Below are 22,137 nucleotides of genomic sequence, written 5' to 3'. Positions count from 1 at the left end.
CTATTATATAGGTGGGGACCACTTTGGGAACCATTGTGCTAATAAGTGCTACGATGAATGAACCTGATGAAAACAGCAGGTGTGCTAAGTGCTATGATGAATGAACCTGATGAAAACAGCAGGTGAAAATATCAATTCTAAAATGTGTCAAAGAAATTGTCAAAAGTCACAAGCTCACATCGTGTCATATAATCACAACACACTGTGACCTTGATAGATCAGCTATTTTAGGATTGAACCCATTAAAACTGGAGATCGATTCCACAACTGCCTTCAGCAGTTCTCAGCTCATACTTAAAATGTACTTAAACAAAATGTACAAAAATAGCAGATGTATACAAGCCTGCAGGTGAGCTTGAATAGCCAACACTAAAATCTAAAAGGACTCATGCTTGCCCGGTTTTGAATGGGTTATCTGATTATGGGTCCTGGTCTGGGGTTTGGGGAAAAAGTCTCCCTACCCTACCCATGTGTCAAGTTGCTGAGCACAATGCCTTTCATCCTATGGGACATGTTAATGACAGGTACACAAGGAACGAGGATGTGCTGCATTTGATAATCACAAACAAGTGCACTCACACAATGAAGCTGCAAAACCCTCGTTCGCTGTGCATAAATGTGGGCCTATTAGACGAACGAGAAAGGCGGGGCCAAAATGATCATCACCATCAAAGACGCTGTCGCTGTTATTGTCAAAACAGCTTTGAAGCACAATCTCCTCTGTCCAGCTTTGCCTCACAATTGTGCGGTGTGTGACGTGCATGTGTGACGTGCGTGTGTGTGTGTGTGTGCGTGTGTGTGTGTGCGACCCGTGCATGCGTGCGTGTGTGCGTTTGCATTACTATACTAGTGAGGACCAAGGTTTACAATAAGAAAAATATTCAGTTTGGGGTAAGGGTTATAGGATTAGACATTTAGTAGTTAGGTTGAGGTATTATTGTCTCCACCAGGCCGAAGGCATGGGGGGAGAGTATGTTTTGCACTCCGTCCGTCCGTCCGTGTGTGTGTGTGTCCGTCCGTCTGTCCGTGTGTCCGTGAGCAGCTAATCTCGGCCACCGTTAACCCGGTCGATGCCAAATTTTGCACACACACTCCCTGGATGCCAACGATGAACCTCTGCCCCAAACTTTCCAGACGGCCTGTTATAGCGCCACCAGGAGGCCGCTTTGTGCAAAACAGGTTTTTGCACAGTACACCTACAGATTTTGTCCAAACATCGCGCAAATTGGTACACAGTCTCTCTAGAGCCATTCAACGAAACGGGTCTTTCAGATTTCTCAGACTCCATCCTGATTGGTTAAGATTGGCTTCCAAAGTTCACAGGAGTGCTCAGTTTCAAACAAAATGCTGCAAATCATGAACACATCGCGTGATTTCCGTCAAATTGTGCACGCACATTCCCACTAGGCCGAGGAAGAAATGCCACATGAACAATTTCAACTCAGCCTCAAGGTGGCGCTATAACTGGCCGAAAACAGTTTTTACCTCTAACTGCACGGATCTGTGGATAACTTTGTATGCCAACTCCCTAGTTTACTTTTGTTGCCCTTTTATCCAACCACCAGATGAAGGCAAGCTGCAATGTCCTACATTCCTATCCTGGTGGAGACCTGTGCCCAGAAGGGCACTTTTTCTAGTTCTCTCTAGGTCGTCCTCAGACGAGTCCTCCATCGTCGCTTCCAGTCATCCCGGTTCTCCATACATCTGGCCTGTTTGTTGGTACTTTGTGCTCCTGCGTCTTTCTTCAGTACATCCACGTATGTTGGCGTGGGACCTCGTGATCGAAACCCGCGTGTTGGTTCCCACAGCACCAGTTTGCTGGCTGGCAGTTATTGAAGTCTTTGGCAGTGTCCTGCTAGTCTCATTCTCCTGGCTGCTATTTTCTGGCTCACCCTTTGGTTGGTATTCCCTGATGCAGTATCCTGTTAGTATAACGTGTGCACTCTTGCTGATGTTAAGTACTGCACGCGGCATTTTGCTGTAGCACTCGAGACTTCTGCAGGGTTGGCTGCAGGGTTGGCTTCACTGCCGCATCGGAGAACAGACTCCACCGCTGCGTGTATATATAAAATAAGTTCCACACACTGGTCATGCCATTCAGGGCCCTCCGTTCAAGTGCCTTCCTCACTTTCAGGTCTTGCTCGGTTGAGTTGACCCATGAGCCTGCAGGTACTTGAAGTCTTTGACTTCCTTCAGCACAGCTCCTCTTGAGATATATAGCCTCATGTATACTTAGTTGCTCCCTGGTGCACAAATAGCTGATCTATAAGCTCACTTTGGGGCTTGTAGATATGCTATTATATGCTATCTCTCTCTCTCTCTCTCTCTCTCTCTCTCTCTCTCTCTCTCTCTCTCTCTCTCTCTCTCTCTCTCTCTCTCTCTCTCTCTCTCTCTCTATATATATATATATATATATATATATATATGGAACATTGACCAAATCTATCTGTCATTGTCATTTCTTGTTTTATATCAGAACAGAAACAGTTTGTTTGTTTTTCTGTCTTTGAGTCTGTGTACATATTTAAGTCTGCTGCTATGTCCTTTCATCTTGTAGACCTATGTGAAACCTTTCCTCTGCCGTGCACACACACGCACACACACACACACACACACACACACACACACACACACACACACACACACACACACACACACACACACACACACACACACACACACACACACACACACACACACACACCTACACACACACTCCCCCTGTGCCTTTGTTCTAGTTGTCATGGTGATTGTAAACACAAGCACAGGAGGGCCCTGTCAGCTGCTGTCCCCATGCGTGACTCAGGGGCAACAGACAAGTGATTGCTTCTCTATTAATCACATGTGGTGTCAGGGTTTGTTTTTGGTGTGCTAATCCCTCCAAAGGAGATTGTAATGTCTATGTGTTCATATCAAAGGAGAGGAGAATGGCAGGGGAGGGGAGAAGCAAAGAGGCCATTTTGGGCGGGAGCCGGGAACCCCTTTTGGTGTTTTAAACATTACGTTATAATTTAGCTATTGAAAAATTGCAGACCTACAAGCTCGTAGCTTGTAGGTCTGCAAATCTTTGAAAAATCGTGAAAATATTTATTTCAGAAAACTGGCGGATTTTAGAATATTCTTTTACATTTTGAGGTCAGGCCTAAATAGGTTAAAGATCTATGCGGTGGTGAAGGGAAAGGAGACAGAACAGCAAGAGGAGGGAGACAGACAACAAGGTAGAGCAGGACACAAGGAATAGAACATGTACATGAGAAGGGAAAATAGGAGTGGCATGGGGGGGGCATACAATATGTGTGCTAGTGAACTCAACTCAGGTTAGGAGGGGAGTGATAGTGAATTGAAGTTAGGAGAGTAATAGTGAATGCAGGCTATAGTGAAAGAGAGAAGGAGAGTTGGGAATAGCCTGTGGAAGCCAAGCCTGTTAGTGTTTGACGTGTGACAGTTAGTCATCCCTGTATGAGTCGGGGACCAACCTTCCACACCACAAGAATGATAACTATACCGATAACTATAAATATATCGATTAATTAGATTTAAATATATAGTTCTGACTGAAGTGGATGGCTGAGTCCACACACCACTACTATAAGAACAATGGCAAACTATAGGGATGTGCCGATGAGACATTTTGGATGATATCGATAACCGATATAATTAATTGCTGTTATGGCTGATAACCAATATTATCGATGTTGAATAATTTTGTCCATTCTGAAAAATACATGTAACTGCACTGCAGTCTTAGGCATGTCAGATTTAACTTAAATACCTTTATATATAACTAGAATTTCGCGGCCCTGACGGGCCGCTCATCCCAGAGTTACGTTGCAGCGCACTATGGGAAGAAGGAAATTGCGGGAGTGCACATGTAGTAACGGATGGGTTATTAGTTATTATTATGTGTCCTTATTAGTGTAGTGTAGTCAACACGTTATGGCTCGTACACACTGCCCGGTATTTGCTCCGATTATGCTGTCGGGAGCATTTTTGGCGCTCGCCGACAAAACCCCTGATCTGACGTTAAGCGGTGCCCAAAAGGTAGATCACGATCTACCAGTAGATCACAAAGGCTTTGCAGGTAGACCACATGACATGCCTCTAAAAATATATATAATTTTAATATAAAAAACGATTTTTGCATCTGCCGCTTGAGATGACCTGAGATGACTTGATTGATTGACATCAAAAAGGGCCTGTCAGCTCAAACACACAATGCAATACTTGTTGTTGCGTACAATCATCAGTAGCAAAGTCAAATACCCAAAAAAACCCTACCATTTTCATGTTTCCCCCTCTATTTCCCATTCCATGTGCGTTTGTCTTATTGCGAACTCAGTGAGCACTAACTATGAGACCCTGCAGATCATGTCTGTGTGTCTGTCTCTGTCAGTGTGTGTCTGTCTGTCCCACTGTGACACCACCCGCCCGCCACCAGAGGGCGCAGCTGTAGCACACACACACACACACAAACACACACACACACAGTAGAAAACTTAAAACATTTACTAACTAAAAAGAAAAAAAAAGTACGTAATTTATTCTAATTGTTGTTATTGCAATTTACGAGCTGCGTTCGCTTCACGCGTTTTCGCGTCTTACTTGTATGTATAGCCTATGAAAAGCCCCTCAATTACATTTTGTAACTATTTTCAGTCAGCAATAGGATGATAGTTTTATTTGGTGGGTAATGGGTATATGTTGTTGAGCTGGTCGTTTTGAAAGTAAAAAAAAGTGTGGGCACCCCTGGTATAGATGATTAGAATAGATATATATATTAATTCCGTCGGTAAATCCCTGTAGGCTACCCACATATGGGTAGCCTATATTAGCCCAATATTGCCGTTACGCATTTCACTTGAATAATGTTGTGTGCGCGCGTGCGGAGAAAGACAGAGTTATTTAATGAAACTCAAGATTATAACGTCCTGTCTCGCTACATGCCGCGGCGCCGCCCTGTGTAGCCTGCATGGCTATTCCTGTGTGTGTGTGGCATGCCGAGAGAGAGAGAGAGAGAGAGACTCAGCGATCAATCGTTTAGTGTGAAAGCCACAAAGATATAATGACAGACGATTTAAAAAGAAAACACTGCTGCAGTGTGAAATGCACAACGATGTGATGAGTCGCCGACAACTGTAAAACTCCTCCACTGTGTAGGGGCCATTACACGACGTGGTGTTTGTCGATGACTCGATGGTGTGGTGAAGTGTTCGCCTGTCCGGTACTATTTTTTACAGTCTATGGTCCGGCACAGCAGCCAAAGAAGGAGGGGGCAGGATGAGCTGGTTTGGAGCAGAGGCTCCAATGAGAAGACGGTACAGTGTTGCCAGGTTCGCGAATTGTAAGCGAGTAGTGTGTGTAAGTAGCGTGGTGAAAGGCATTTTTTTGTGGGCTCGTTTTCATAGACCTGGCGAATTTTGCTCACAAATTTTGCGGACACCTTTTGCTCACATGTTTTCATTTGTAGTATAGGATATTGTGAGCTTGTAGTTCAAGCTGTTACTTTGGGCTTGTTTATCTGTAAAGACAGACTGATTAATCGGACAGATTAATTAATCGGTTTGATTGATTAATCAATCCGATTTGTTCGCAGATTAATCTCCCATCACTATATGTTTTTTGAGTGGTGCAACCACTCCAAGGAACAGCAATGTCCATGTTCACCTATGTGTTGGTTCACCTATGTGTCCGCCTATGTATGTGACGTTAATGAGCACCAGTATGACTATTAGTACCAGTAGGGGCACTGTTGTGCCAGAAACGGAGAGAGAGATAGTGCTGCACGTGCTGCACTGTTGCCTGCTAATGAGAGAGAGAGAGAGAGAGAGAGAGAGAGAGAGAGAGAGAGAGAGAGAGAGAGAGAGAGAGAGAGAGAGAGAGAGAGAGAGAGAGAGAGAGAGAGAGAGAGAGAGAGAGAGAGAGAGAGAGAGAGAGAGAGAGAGAGAGAGAGAGAGAGAGAGAGGAGGAGGGGGGGAGGGGAGTTGCACCACTCAGTTCACATTTTTGTGATATGATGAACCTTATTGTAAACACTGACAGCCAATGCTCAACACGTTCAACAATGTTCTGCAACACGTTGCAAATTTGCAGATCTGCTATTTTCGCGCTTAGTGTTAGGCATAGAAATTTCCCAAAATTATACCATCCTTTGTATTGTTGATGTCCTCACTAGCATAGTAGCTATACAAATATGTGCGTGCGTGCGTGAGAGCGTGTGTGCAGCCATTTAAAAAAAGGCAGGCTAGGAGTCGATTGGGAGAACCTGTAGCCATGACAACAGGCTCAGACAAGTAGCGTGTTTACTGAGGCAGAAACATGTCCAAGTCAGAGTTCCCCACAAGAAGCACAGCTTCGCAGAGCTTCACTGACACTCACACACTCACTCCACTGTCCCCCTGTACGTCAGTCATTCTGCTACTAAAGGTAACATCCAGTCAATTATTCTCTGCAATGTTCTAAATCAGGGGCCTTTCAAAGTGACTTGTGAGCCAGAGACTACCCACCAATCCTGACTAAAGAATCAACCTGGTGACCACTGTTGTGTCAGGTGGGGACATGGGTTGCCCTAGTATAATTGTCTATTCTTATAGTGGTGGAGAGGGCCTAGACTAGAGTGTCATAATTATCATCTTCTGGCTCCAACCTAAACCCGTTCTTCGGGCGTGTCAGCGTGGAGGAAAGCACACTCATAGATATTTACTGGAGTGGCACGGTGGAGCAGTCGGCAGTGCTGTCGCCTCACAGCTAGAAGGTCCTGTGTTCGATTCCCACTGGGGACGCTGTGGGCGCTGGGGCCGTGTTCTCTCCTCTGCGTCATCAGAGCCCATACCCTGGGTGGGGTTGGCAAAAGGGCCTTTCTGTGTGGAGTTTGAATGTTCTCCCCGTGTCCCCTAGGTTAGGTACCCTCACAAAAAAAACATGCAGTAATCCTGGTCTCTATACTGCCTCCCCCTGGCCAGCCGGGGCGCCTGATGGGGAAAGGAACTGGTTGGAATAACGTTTCCTTCCACTCGCTACATCCATCGAGAAGTGCCTAGTTGTTGCAATTGTACTTCCTATCACCATAAAATTGAAAAATCGTTTTCTATTCTTGAAAGCAAGCGAAGACATGACCCACACAACCGACACAATAGTGAGGTGTTTCTAAAAAAGTGTTGAAGCTATAATTATATCAGGCGTTCGTTTCTTCTAACGCTTTTGTCGTTTGCGGGGGTTGTTTACTTTCCTGCTGGTACAGCTGCCATATACATCATGTAGTAGACGCATCAATATGATTGACATGCAGTCCCTTCCAATCACCTGTCAATTAGCTTGAAAAAAGAGACGGCCTTCTTCAGCGATTGGGCAAAGATCCCAGATGGAAGTACGTTGTGAAGAAGCGTCTCTTCCATCTGGCGGAGTCAGGTTACTGCAGGGATGTCAAACTCAAATACACAGTGGGCCAAAATAAAGAAATTGGTACAAGTCGAGGGTCGGACTGTGTTTCAACACACGGGACATTTTTGGGGAGAGGGGTATAGCTGAAATTTGACCACAAGTGATATACTTTCACTGCTGATCAATAGTGAAGAGAAGACGCTTGCGGGCCCTCGATACACGTGTGACAATGCACTCGCAGTGCATTGTGGGACTTGTAGTATTAAAGTGGTCCGTGCAATATACCAGAGGGCCAGTTCTAATACTAATTAAATATCATCCCGCGGGCCAAAGATAATTCATTCACGGGCCTGATTTGGCCCCCGGGCCTTGAGTTTGACATATATGGGTTACTGTATACAGCGACCTTCTGTTTAAACCTAGAAAGTACTCCTCTAAACCAATACACCATCTTGACAATCTGGCAACAAATTAGACAACAGTCCTTGTGGACTTATCTGACACTACTTCTAGCTGCTACATCTATTTGTAACAATAAACTACATTTATTCAAGATTTGCCTGGTGTAGACAAGGCCTATATATCCTGCCTATGTTAACGACTTGTTTGCTAGCTTTGAACAATCGGTTCAACAGCTATCGAGGTATTTCCGAATTTGTAACGTTGCAAAATCCACAACATTAGAATTTCCGTAGCCTCACCATGTTCTTGCAGTTATACTGACTTGTTAAAGAGCGCTTTCATATATTCTCATCAGCAGTGACCACACATGCTCTGCATAAGATCAAGACAGGTTGGGAGACTGAACCGGTCGTCACATTATCAGATAAATGGTTGGGATGATGCGCTAAATGCAATGAACGCGTCGTCCTCCTCCTGTCCGTGGCTTAACCTCGTTCAGCCCAATGTACTTCATAGGATCCATTTTAGTAATGCTAGATTATTGAAGATTTACCCATACCTCTCTCGGATGTCTGTGACAGATGCCCTCAGGCATTAGCCCATTCTGACTTGAGATCAGATTCATACGAGGTTTCCACTGGACACACACTGGTCTGATTAACCCATTCTGACCTGAGATCAGATTCTAAAGATGTCAGTCGTTCTTCGATCTTTCAAAAATAGCAGACCTACAAGCTCGTAGCGCGCCACTCGGTGGCGCGCTATGAGCTTGTAGATCTGCTATTTTTCAATAGCTAAAGCATAACATGATGCTAACACCAAAATGGGTTCCCGTTCAGAATGGGTTAGCAGACCCACCTGACTCATATGCCAGGCCATGCTCTGAGCTTGATGGAATAATACACATATATGGATGTATTTTTTTATATCAGAACTGACTCGCTGGGACCATGCAGTGGAAGAAGAATTCCAATTCTTTACTGTTACAAAGAGTACAATATTTGCCTCTGAGATGTAGTAGTCGTATAGAGTAGGAATCTATAAAGCATATATGTCAAACTCAAGGCCCGGGGGCCAAATCAGGCCCGTGAATGAATTATCTTTGGCCCGCGGGATGATATTTAATTAGTATTAGAACTGGCCCTCTGGTATATTGCACGGACCACTTTAATACTACAAGTCCCACAATGCACTGCGAGTGCATTGTCACACGTGTATCGAGGGCCCGCAAGCGTCTTCTCTTCACTATTGATCAGCAGTGAAAGTATATCACTTGTGGTCAAATTTCAGCTATACCCCTCTCCCCAAAAATGTCCCGTGTGTTGAAACACAGTCCGACCCTCGACTTGTACCAATTTCTTTATTTTGGCCCACTGTGTATTTGAGTTTGACATCCCTGCTATAAAGTATTGAAAAGCCTGATTAGAGACTGAAGCTTCGTGAAGTATTTGAGTAAATGTACTTAGTTATTTTCCACCACTAAGCTAATCCTTTTTAATTGCCTGTCATCACATTTTTCTCCTATGGACAATGGCTAACCCCCTCAACGCCTGAACAATGTCATAAACACTGGCAGGCTATATCAACTCTGACTTTGAAACAATGCAATATTTGCCAGGAACGATGCAGGAACGATGCAAGTTGGGAACGGGAGTTGGGAATACATGCCCCACCATGTTATGAAATATCCGTTGTCAGTGTAGTCTACCCGTTGTAACCGTGAAGTGAAGTGTATGCACTGTAATTGGCAGTTACAGTATTTAAACATGTCGTGCCAATAAAGCTCTCTGACATTTTAAACTAATTGAAGAGGAAGAGAGTGAGACAGTAAAATGTTGGATGATTTGAGCTGTAACACCCTTCCTATACAGTATGTGTACAGTTACACCTGATACTTAAGCAACATAAACCCCTGCATCCGTATGCTGGGGAAAACTCTAGCAGAAAATAACAGATCGACAAGCTCCCAATTAACGGCCGGCTATACTTTCAGTGGCGATATTTAATGTAGAGTGAAAACAGAAAATACACTAGAATAGGGCCTTGAAGGGGCACGGTGGCACAGTTGGTAGTGCTGTCGCCTCACAGCTAGAAGGTCCTGGGTTCGATTCCCGCTCGGGACGCTGTGGGTGCTGGCGGCGTGTTTCCTCCTCCGCGTCATCAGTGCCCATACCCGAAGGCGGGGTTGGCAAAAGGGCCTATCTGTGTGGAGTTTGCATGTTCTCCCCGTGTCCCCTAGGGTAGGTACCCTCACAAAAAACATGCAGTAATCCTGGTCACTAAACTGCCTCCCCCTGGCCAGCCGGGGCGCCTGATGGAGGGTAAAGGAACTGGTTGGAATAACGTGTTCCTTCCACGGGTTCCGTCCAACCAGGGAAACTCCCCCCCCTGTCAGGTGTAAAGGAGCAACTTGGACAATCAGGCATGAAGGAAGCATGAGTTAAGGTCGGGTGAGAGCCAGGCCCCACCATGTCACCTAGCTTAGGGCTGCGAATCTTTAGGTGTCCCACGATTCGATTCGATTCCGATTCTTGGGGTGACGATTCGATTCAAAAACGATCTTTTCGAATTTTCCGATTCTCAATTCAAAAAAGATTTTTGTTCGATTCTAAATCAGTTTTATTTTATTTTATTAAAAACAATTAAATAGAATTTTAGCATGATCTACTCCAGTCTTCTGGCATGAAAGCAGAGTACATTTAGTAAAAAGCTTGTATAATTGTAAAGGTTTTATCAACTGAATGATTTAAACACACAAAGGTTAAATCCAAGAGTAAGAACATGTCTCATTTATTTAGCTTGCACAAATTTGAACCAGTACAAAAGTTACAAAATCTCTTCTCACTCAATACCAGAACAATACATTAGTATTAAAACAGGTGTAAAATGAATACAATTGGCAGGCTTAGCTTAGCTGGTAGTAAATGCACTATGCAGAAACCCAGGCCATAATGCATTGCATGCACAGGTACATTTGTGCAAGAAAAAAAAAAGAAATTTATTTTTGGAAAATGAGAATCGATTCTGAATCGGACAGCATTAGAATCGCGATTCTAACTCGAATCGATTTTTTTGACAGGCCTACTACAGTAGCTATGTTGGAGCTCCTGTTACAGTATGTCTTTTGAAATGTTCTGTTGGCGAATGTAGCACTCTTTGGTTGAACTTTACAAGCGCCTGTATTGCTTCCATGCAGCTTCAAAATGGCTCAATTTCACAATTGGCCAGGGCCAGTTCAAGTAGAAAAAAAAAAAATCCATCACAGAATAAGGGCTAAACGCAGTTCGCCAACGCGTTTGGCCGGAGGCCTTCATCAGGGTCAAGTTCATCAGGGTGAACTGTGTTTTTTAACCCTTGCTTCTTGATGGAATAAAATATTTTCTTCCTGAACTGAGCTGCCTTGGACCTTCTTTATGTTCACCAGCTTATTTTTTCTCCCACTATGACATGTACAAAGGAATTGAACTTAGAACTCTTGTCCTGTAAGTATATATCAGGCTTTAAAGGAGCATTCAGTGATTTGGAAAAAAACCCGGGCCGTCCCGGTAACAAGATGTGCACATGCACGCACTACAGTGGGGGGGGGGGGGGGGACAGGCCAACAGCACACACGCCAAGGCCCGCCCCCGCTCGATCATGATTGGCGGAAGGCCCCTGTCTATCCTGATTGGATGAAGGCTGGGCCACCTAGCCAAAAATGAAACCTAATGTTTTTTGACCGCCAGGGGTTAACTGGGGACAGGGAGGAACTCCTTATATGGTCAGCACACTCTATAGTAGGGAGGATTATCACAACAAAACAAGTGATATTTGAATTAAGTGTAATCACTGAATATACCTTTAATGTAGCTAACGTGGACCCACTGGCTGGGCCTACAGTATGTACAGTCCTTCACGTCACGCCTCCTTGCCTGCTGTACTTACTGTCGGCCATTAATTACTTTAGAAATGACACCAGCATGTTTCCATTGGGAATTCGGAGACAGAAAAATAATATTGCAATAAGTACATAATTTACAGGCATGTGCACATGAATACTGTACTACTACCACACACACACACACACACACACACACACACACACACACACACACACACACACACACACACACACACACACACACACACACACACACACACACACACACAAATTAGCTGGCTATACACATGAACAAGCACACATTCCCTCAAACAGATGCCATGGGGATTTCTGTGCTCATTATCCATTGGCTGTAGCAGGAATTGCTTTATCGACTCCTTCTCAGAGTTGGCTGTGAATCATGGTTGCTGCTCCTCAATTGCTGGACTCGTGTTCTGTCTATTCTATTCTATGTCCTGCCATGGGTACTTAATTTTTACTTAAATGGAAAGGTTACTGTGCATATAAAGCAACTGACATTGAAAACGCATCCCACCAACTGGTCAGCATTTCTTTTTTCTATCATTATGTTTTTGCTGTGAGGCAAAGTAGTCAAATAAGGGTTGATATGGCTTACGTATGAAAACACATTGAGTGATGGTGTGACGTTGCCCACAAGTCACGGTTATGATTATGTCTATTGCTGACAAATTAACTGCCCTAGAAGCTTTTGTTCAACCTCAGTGCTGAGTCTCTGAAATGTAATCTAAATGGTTGAAGCGGAGAGTTCTGTTGAAATCGGATGGATTGAGAATGCAATCATTGTGATAGCAATCAGTGTGCACGCTTCTTAATCCAAATAATGTGTTGTGTGTTATTTGGATTAAGATTCACCTACATAGGTGGGTTCACAAGCGTGCACACTGATTGCAATCAAAACACATCTAATTAGTAAGGTTATCTGCGATGTCACTGTGCCAGCAGTTAACACTAACTTTGAGCTGCACTAAAACGCAGTTGCTTTTTGACTGTGTGCTGTGATAGTATTATGCCAGGTCACACCTAATTGTATTTATTTAGTTACCAGGTACAGTGCACAGCAAATCAGCATTTTCCCATGATGTAATGGTTGGCTAACAAGAGCTAACCCCATGTAGGTGGTTAGAGGTAGGTGGTTAGAGCACAGCCACAACACTAGAGGGAGCATAAATAATGATCTGGTGCCACCCACATATAGAACAAATAATGGGTAAATTCACTTTCCACAGCACTGCCACTTAGATGTGGAATACCCTAGCTGCCCCCTTCCCTCAAAAGAAGCAAATCACTGGCTTCCTTTAAAAACCGGTCTGAGATTTCACCTATCCCTCCCAGTAAGGGTCAGCAGGTCAACAGGAGAGAAGGTGACTGCCTCCTTATACACCCCTCCGATTGATTTATTTGTATTTTGATTTATTTGTACTTCGACCTGTATTATCATGTTGTTGAGATATCTCGATTATTGTCATTGTTGTGTGTTTGTGAATGAATGCATGCGGGACTCAAATGGAAACAAGACTGCAAGGTCTTTCTTCGGTGCTATCCTTTTGGACCAATGTGCTTTGAGCCTTAATTTGACTGTACCATGTACTGTTTGCATTTTATTGTCTAATAAAATAATCAATCAATCAAAGATGTGATGATCTTCTATAACTATAAATACAAAATCCCTATGGTACATGGATACTGGTAAGAATTCCAACTGTGTCGGTTGGAAAATAGCAATGATCATTGCGCTGCGAGCCTGCCAGTAGATTGGGGTCCCAGAGATGAAAATAGTGGGGGGAAAAAAGGTAGATATTCACTGTATGACAGTGCTGGTTTCTCTCTTCTTCCCTGGCTCTTGGAATGTGGTTCCAATTAAGAGGGAAGTCAGTGGAAGCGTGGAATTCTATTCTATTTCCTGTATATTCCTGTGTGTGTGTGTGTGTGTGTGTGTGTGTGCATGCGTGCGTGCGTGCGTGCGTGCACGCTGGCTGGCTTGTCATCTGGAGAGGAGCAGGGAAGATCATATCCCTTCCTCTCGCCAACTGCTCGCGCACAAACTCCAAAACACTCACATGTGAACACACACTGCAGAATTCATGCACACATACTACACTGGCACTTCTTCTCAATCGCGCACGCACGTCTTGCATAACCTTGTTAATCAGAAGACAGTGCTGTTGTGACTATGAGTATTGATCATAGTCCTGGGGTGAGGCCCTGAGGAGTTCCATGCTGTTATCAGATTGATCTCAAGCCTCTAATTTTAGTCTAGGCTTGTGTGAGTACTGGCAATAAGGCCAGAGTGGGAGATGTGCGCTATTGATGCCTGCTAGCTACAATTCCCTAGGGGGAATCACTCTGCTGTGATTATGAGGAGGCCTGCCGCCTACTGCTGTGGCGCACCATGGGGCTGTGAAGTTGTGAAGATTTCTTGGGGGGGGGGGGTCATGTCGGGGGGTGGGGGTGAGGCATTATTGAGGTCTTCCTCTCAGTGGGATGGAAGTTTTTTGTTGTTTGTGTGGTGTTGCACACCGGTGTAACGGCCAAGAATATACCTCCGTCAAACTGGGGGTTAAAGCCCAGAATTTGAGCCGAATGCGAACGAAAATAAAGCCTGCAGGGTACCGAAGCTAGCCCACAATATACCCCGGGGTATAAAACAGGCGAGCCAACTTTACTCCCACGTATAGTTTGGCCGGGGGTATATCATGTTAAATAATGTTATAACAACCAGGGGACTTTTGAAATCTGTTACAGATTCAGCTGAAATTAGTTGGGCACTGCCACTTGGTGTCACACACCAAAAATAGCAGATCTGCAGTACAAGCTCAGATCGCAAGGTGTCGTGTGTGTGTGTGTGTGTGTGTGTGTGTGTGTGTGTGTGTGTGTGTGTGTGTGTGTGCGTGCGTGTGCGTGTGCGTGCGTGCGTAGTGAAATTAATGTGTACCATGTGATGTTTTTGTTTCTGCAGCTGGACAACCCTGATGAGCAGGCTGCCCAGATCAGAAGAGAGCTGGATGGACGGTTGCAAATGGCTGACCAGATAGCCAGGGTAAAGTAACCTCTGGTTTCCCCTTCATATTAGGCTATTATCTGCATAGGCTACCTGTGTACAGTATAACCAGGTTGAACAGAACATTAGGCCTACCAGTTGTCTAGATCCATAGGACTGATGTTAACAAAAATAGCAATGGAGGTAAAGTTATTCCAAAATAAATACAAATAAACAGAATACTCGAATGCAAGGTGTAATAATACCAACACAATTAATTATTGTAGTATTATGACCAGTGGACTTCTGCTCTGAAGGCCATGAGAGCAACTTTCTTTAGGAACTTTTATTCGTAAGCCATACTCAAAGTGTCACTGATGCAAACATTGTGACAACAGTGACATGCAGTATAGGCCTACTGACTGTGCGTCAAGCAATAATAAGAGGTTATCTTTCTGCGTTGCTCCGAGGACTCCTGGATGGTCTGTGCCACGTTGTCGATGCTCCAAAATAGAACGGAGCTATGTGCGCTTGTGCCTCTTACGCTTGCAGTGTGTCAGACCTGTAAATACATGGGATATGACTCGTACAGTACCTGGGAAAACAATGAGTCACATCGGCAGTGTATTGAGTTTACCTACTGTATATGTATTCTTTTGGGTTGTTTTTTTCCTTCCTTTAATAGCCTACAAGCTTACGGTGTCAATTGGTGTCGGGCTATTTGAAAAGCCAAGGGTTAAAGTGGTTAAACTGATTTTGACGCTATATTAAGTAACGTAATGTTGCCAGGAACCCCCCTCTGAAACTCACTCCACAACCAGTTTACCAATCGGATGTTTTGGTCAGAACTTGCCCGTTGCATATAATTTTAAATTACAATGCAATGAATCTGGAAAGCAAAAAGATGATTAATGGCTTTCATGTTCTCTGGCCGCAGGGTGGGAAGTTCCCCAAATTCGTGTCCAAAGAAATGGAGGCCATGTACATCGAAGAGCTCCGCTCCTCCGTCAACCTGCTGATGGCCAACCTGGAGAGCATGCCGGTCTCCAAGGGAGGAGAGTTCAAGTTGCAGAAGCTGAAGCGAGGCCACAACACCTCCATCATGGACATGGGCCAGGAGGACGAGAACACCCTGTCCAAGTCCGACGTGGTCCTCTCCTTCACTCTGGAGGTCAGTACGGGGTTAATGGGCTCTATATGCACACAGAATAACTCTAACTACTTCCCTATACTTCCTTCACAGGTGTTACAGATGATACTAAGTAAGGCTCTGTTCCGTTTAGTGTGCAGTACGTGGTTCTCAAACTTTTGAATTTCAAGGACCCCCATAACTCTGTACTCTGAGTGTACAAATGGAACCAAATGGATCCATTTGTACACTCCCAGAGTTATACACCCGTACATTTGGAACACTAGAGTGTTTCCAGTGAGCCAACACGCACAATAGCAGCACCCTGACTCTTGTTTGACCTTCATTAGTCGGTAACACCTGTGAACATGGCCACGGGAGATATTTACAGTAGCAGTGCATTTTCATGCGGAAAAAGTGGCGTTTTCTTTCCCTCTCCACACGCAAGTTATGAACAAACTGACGTCTGACGCAAGCAATTAACCAGGCTTAGCTGATACTGTGATACAGCACATATTAGGCCTTAGTAGTAACAGTAACGGCAATCTGTTTTGAATGATATAAATAAAATAAATGCAGAATTGCCACGCAGCAGGCTATGGTATGGCACAGAAACCCTGGCACACTGGCACAGTGACAGCGGCCATAGAACGTTACACAACAGAGGCACAGAAAGAAACCTATAAGCCATATTATATCGCAGTGGGCCGCCGAGCGCAGCCCGACCAGCCAGCCCAGAACACAAAACAATAATATCCAAGTTCAGTTGGGGCAGCCAACTCTCAGTCAGAGCACAAACAATAAGACAGTAGGAGGTCTATATTAACATTGGCAGCAGCCGGCAAATCATCAGAACACACAATAGTAAATGCTTACCTTCCCGTTCCTCCTCTTTCTCCTGGTCCTCCACAACAATTTACAAATCCTCCAACAAAGTCCCCAATAAATAATCTCCTCATCATCAACTTGCTTTTCGTCTTTTGTAGTAGGCCACTAGGCCTACAACTCGCTTTAGATTTAGCCCACCAAAAAAGAAAAAAAATTATTGACAGATTGACACTGCATGCCACCACCAGTGGTTCACATTGTCCTCCTCCTCGATAACAACGAGACAACATCTCCAATGAGCTCCTCATGATCGACAATACTAGTACACTTGCTTCTTCTATAGTTTGACGACAGCACTGACAGTGACACTCTCTGACCGGGAGAGATTCAATTCATGCCTGAACTGTTCCGGACGGTCTCTATTTCAGGTGGTGATAGTGGAGGTGCAAGGCCTGAAGTCTCTGGCTCCCAACAGGATTGTGTACTGCACCATGGAGGTAGAGGGGGGACACAAGCTGCAGACAGACCAAGCTGAGGCCTCGAAACCCACGTATGTCTACGCACGCACACACACACGCACACACACACACACACGAGCGCAATGTGCCGCATTGTGTGCTTGTAGATTTGCTGTTTTCAAAAGATTTTTGAAACCACCACTGACTGGCACTGACATTATATGAGTCATGCATGCAAGTAGTGGCATTGTCAATATTAATTCATTTTATTTTGTGGACTGGCAGGCCACAACCTGTGCTAGTGTGCAACTGTGTGCACACAGTAAGAATTAATAGCACAGCTTATCTATGCATTCTGATGATCTCAAATGCTATGACATTCAGAGTTTTTTCCATATTCCCTGGCTAAGTATTCAATCAAGTGTGATTCACCTCACCTCCTCTTTCACACGGTTTGTGGATAATGTTTCGCCGACACCCTGAGGTATTTGTACTTTACTTGAGTATTTCAAATTTACAATACTTTTACTTCTACTCCACTACATTTCAGAGGCAACTATTGTACTTTTACTACACTACATTTATTTGAAAACTTTAGTTACTAGTTACATTTCAAAACATACAGTAACCACTTCAGCCCTACATTTCGACCATTTGAAAATAGCAGATCTACAAGCTCACAATGTCACGCAAAAGCATCCAGCTAAAGTACCACTCAAAAAGTCTTGCATTCCGTCTTGCTTTGTTAGCTTGTAGATCGGCCAGAGCTTGGGAGCCAGGGGGGAGAATTGGAGTGGCCACTGGCCAGGGTAGGTATATGAAAGGGTGCGGGAACAGGTGTCCTGTGATTGCACCCATATAAAATAACTAGATACCTCATTGGCCGCTGCAATTCATTGGAGCGACCTGGAGGCACGCTGCCACTCAAGTGACTAAGACTTGTGACCCACCTGCCTCTGATTGGAATCATAGATCTATGTACTGAAAGTCGGCTCTGTTACACACTGTGAAGCTTCTGTGGCTTCCTTCCCTCAGTTCCCTGTAATATACAGACACGCCAGTAATATGTCTATTATTGCACTGATGGGTCTGAGTCGGAGTAGCCTCGGAAAGCCAGGCGTTTCTATTTCCAGGGAGGAAAAAGTCTGGGTCCGAGTCCACTTCAATTCGGCATAGAGTAGTGCAAACGTCGATCACTCTCTGCTGATTTCTGATCGTCTGCACCTTTGTTAAATTGACGCACACACTGCCTCTTCAAACAACAAATGGCACCAATCACAACATCATGCCCACGCCCCATTTTCCAGGAGTAGATCTTGCCAGGGCTATACCATGGCGGTATCCCAGTAAACATTGTGCATAAAAAACATGAGAAGCATGAGAGAGTGAGAGACAGAGAACTTCCTCTGCATGCCCTTCACTCACCAAGTCAAGTCACCAAGTCAATTGGTTAGAGATTTGCAGAATCCCCTGACAGAGCACAACGACTGGAAGCAAGCGTAGGAAATGAGAGAAATTTTCACTTCATTACAGTATGTATTATAGAAACAACTAGACACTTCCTGGCCAAGCCTCTGCATTCATCATTGGCTGTCAGGGGAGTGGTTTCCTCTCAAATATAATGCAAAACTTCTCTTTCCTCCGTCCATGTTTTATTTATGAGCTGCATTTGTCTTTGTTCTGTCTGCTATTGTAGAAGAAAATGTGTGTGATCGCTTGCCTTGAGTTGAGTCGAGGTATCACGGGTGCGTGGGAGGATAAATTGTAGACATCTGGAAAGACAAACGATTACTCAGCCAATAAACACATCACCTACAGCACTACAACACACGAGGAACAACACACACAAGGCTATGAACCCCCGTGGCTGTGTACTGACTATCAAACTTAGTGATTGTTCTTTGGCTTTATGGACAAGTGCTCACATCATTGGCACACACCCACATAGCCGAATGCAGTGTTTAATGGTGTATGTCCATGTACAATATGCACAAATTATGCTACATGTTCTGTTCATTCATGGTCTGGATCTGCCAATGATCACATGAAGACTTGATCGAATTAAAAAAGAAGCAGTGGTAAATTATTCTGAAAGTGGACTGCCAAAAAAAGAATGCAATTTACACACACACATATACCCAAAATGATCATCTGAAAGATGCATGAAGACTGCCATCTGCTGGTCTAACACAGAACATCAAATATTCAAGTAGAATAATTAGGTTTTACCATCCATCTGATCCCAATGCAGAAGAACTCTTCTTGCGAAATGAAAAAAATATGAAGGAAGATGAAGATTTATACCTGTAGGCTAGTATACTGCAATATACTGTTATGGCACATAAAGTGCACTTACATCTAAGCATCTTTAACCCATTTAGGAGTGAGACCAGATTCTACAAAACAGTTTTCTGAAAAACCTATGTTTCTATATCAGTGGTTCTCAAACTTTTTTCATGTCAAGAACCCCCAGAATTATATGTATGTGGCCCGGCGACCCCCATCTGGAAATATGTTGTTCCAGGGACCCCCCAGAAGCAACGATATGAGTTAAAAACGTTCGCTATGAAAGAATACATTTGCACATTTTCCAAATTGTTTAAAAAATAGCTGATCTACAAGTTCGTAGCGCAGCACTCGGTGCCACGCTACAAGCTTGTAGATCAGCTATTTTTTAACAGCTGCAGTTTAAAATAATGGTTAAAATAAAAGTTAACGTGATGGGGCGCCCGCTGGCCTAGTGATCCGGGCGCATGCCACATATCGGCTCTGGCCTGAGTCCTGTTCATGACGACCTTTGCTGCATGTTTCTCCCCTTCTCTATCTCCCTCTTTCCTGTCTGTCTTCACTGTAACTATCAATAAAGAGGCACAAAAGCCAAAAACAAATCATTAACAGTGCTTATTACCAGGCAGTGCCGTCCGTCCATTTGAAGTAAAATTACATTAGGTCAAGCTTAGATGCTGTTTTCTTCATGTTATAGATGCCAGATTTATTGCAATTATACAACAGTTACCCTTAAAACTAAGATAATCGCTGATTTTTTTTTTTTTCAATGACAGATGTATAGCCACTAGGACCACAAATGTCCCAAGAAACTAGCTAGCCTATAGCCACATAGAGTCTGCTGTGCTCTTGAGAGACAAGCACGGCTGAATCCTTTGTTTTGATTAGCCATGCCATTATTGTGGTTTAAGCACGGCTAGAAAGCTGTTTCAACCAATCAGATTGCTTCCCGCAGAACGACCTGTTGTATAATCTAGTCGTCGTGTTGTTGGAGGCCATGGATTCTATTTCTGGGGTCTTATAGGAGTCCATGTTTAAGCTCTGAGGAAAATGAACCACGGTTGTTGAGGATAGGTTGAGTTAATGACGGTGATTCATTATCGTGTGTTTGCGAGCCCATCTCTCTGTACCTTGAACACTTTCATTACGTCCACATCGGTTGTTTTGCAGTATTTTGCTGTTCTGCCTCATGCAGATCATATAATGCAGGAGCAGAGAGAGAGAGGCTGCTTGGAAGATGGCTCTAATGAAGCTGCCATTCCTTTAGGGTAGTGTGTGTGTGTGTGTGTGTGTGTGTGTGTGTGTGTGTGTGTGTGTGTGTGTGTGTGTGTGTGTGTGTGTGTGACAGCAGGGGGGATGACACAAATTAGCCATTCCTTCAGTTAGTGTGCATGTGTGCGTGCGGCTGTGCACACGCATGTGTTCATACTTCATACATGTGTGTGTGTGTGTGTGTGTGTGTGTGTGTGTCATAGTTATGGTGTGTGTGTGTGTGTGTGTGTGTGTGTGTGTGTGTGTGTGTGTGTGTGTGTGTGTGTGTGTGTGTGTGTGTGTGTGTGTGTGTGTGTGTTTGTGAGTGTGAGAGAGACGTACAGCAAGGAGAGCTGACAGAAGGAGTCAGTCAGCTCATCCGTCTCGTATATACAGCAGCAGTTTCAAAGCGCTCTCTCTCTCTCTCTCTCTCTCTCTCTCTCTCTCTCTCTGTGTCTCTCTATTTTATCTCATACACAAATGCTGACAGATTCACATATGGTTTATGGTTGCCTGCTTAAATTGAGTTTTGTTGCAAATGGATCATGAGAGCAGCATGTGCTCTGATCGTGCGTATGTGAAAGTTGCTCAGTCAGTGGTAGCTTCTATTTTGACCATTATACGTGTGTGTGTGTGTGTGTGTGTGTGTGTGTGTGTAGCTGGGGTACCCAGGGAGACTTCACCACCACCCAGCCACTGCCTGCAGTCAAAGTGAAGCTGTTCACAGAGAGCACTGGGGTTCTGGCCCTGGAAGACAAGGAGTTAGGCCGGGTAAGAGTGTGTGTGTGTGCGTGCGTGCGTGCGTGCGTGCGTATAGGTAGTATTGTGAATCTTCATTATATATTCGCATTATGTAATGTATATTTAAATTCCTACTGTACACCTTTCAATTTTTTATGTACAAAATGCTCCTGTTTGCTCATGTTTGTGTATTGCGTGTACATGCTCTCAGGTGGTGCTCCACCCAACCCCCAACAGCCCCAAGCAGTCAGAGCTTCACAAGATGACCGTGTCCAAAGGCTGCCCAGACAGCGACCTCAGGATCAAACTGGCCATCCGCATGGACAAGCCACAGAACATGAAGCACTGTGGGTGAGTGATCGTATAGTGTTCCCCGCACAGACTTTCACAATATCGCTTCGCTGCTGTTTTTGTGGCACGGCCAGACTAATATCACTCTGTAGATATTAGCCACTGTGTAGATATTAGTCTGGAACCTCGGTGTGGAAGATTTATTTTCCAAGGGGCGGTTATAAACAGCGTTTTGAGCTCGTTGATTTGCTACTATTGCTGTTTTTTAATTTGAATCCAGAAAAGTAACAGTTTTGGACACATGAGGTTTCCACCCGATGGGGACAATATAAAAAGATGGACAAATATATTTTATGCACTGTATGGGTGCGTTTGGAAATGCGCCCTGAACGCACTGGTGTGCTCTCTTGTCGTTCGTTTATTCAGTGCACTCGGTGCGTTGTCGTTCGAAAATCCAGTGTGCTGCGCACCGGGTGTGCAGAGTGCCCGCACTGAG

The 22,137-nt window shown here is 44.4% G+C and overlaps 1 protein-coding gene across 6 annotated transcripts in view; it reads left to right on the top strand.

The window, feature by feature from the left end:
- Positions 1-22,137, top strand: part of cadpsa (Ca2+-dependent activator protein for secretion a) — a gene marked incomplete at its 5' end in the record, with an annotated part of 137,839 nt that overhangs the window by 43,415 nt on the left and 72,287 nt on the right. For all 6 annotated transcript variants that reach the window (XM_083771339.1, XM_083771338.1, XM_083771337.1 and 3 more), the window contains 5 exons: positions 14,637-14,717; positions 15,595-15,828; positions 17,043-17,164; positions 21,269-21,380; positions 21,562-21,701. In XM_083771339.1, coding sequence (XP_083627465.1) covers positions 14,637-14,717; positions 15,595-15,828; positions 17,043-17,164; positions 21,269-21,380; positions 21,562-21,701 — 689 coding nt within the window. The remainder of the gene's footprint in view (positions 1-14,636; positions 14,718-15,594; positions 15,829-17,042; positions 17,165-21,268; positions 21,381-21,561; positions 21,702-22,137) is intronic.

This window comes from Protomyctophum parallelum (assembly GCF_964188405.1).
Source record: "Protomyctophum parallelum genome assembly, chromosome: 8".
Taxonomy (NCBI): Eukaryota; Metazoa; Chordata; class Actinopteri; order Myctophiformes; family Myctophidae; genus Protomyctophum; species Protomyctophum parallelum.
The sequence above is the reverse complement of the archived record's forward strand: the minus strand, read 5'-3'. Positions and strand labels throughout refer to the sequence as shown.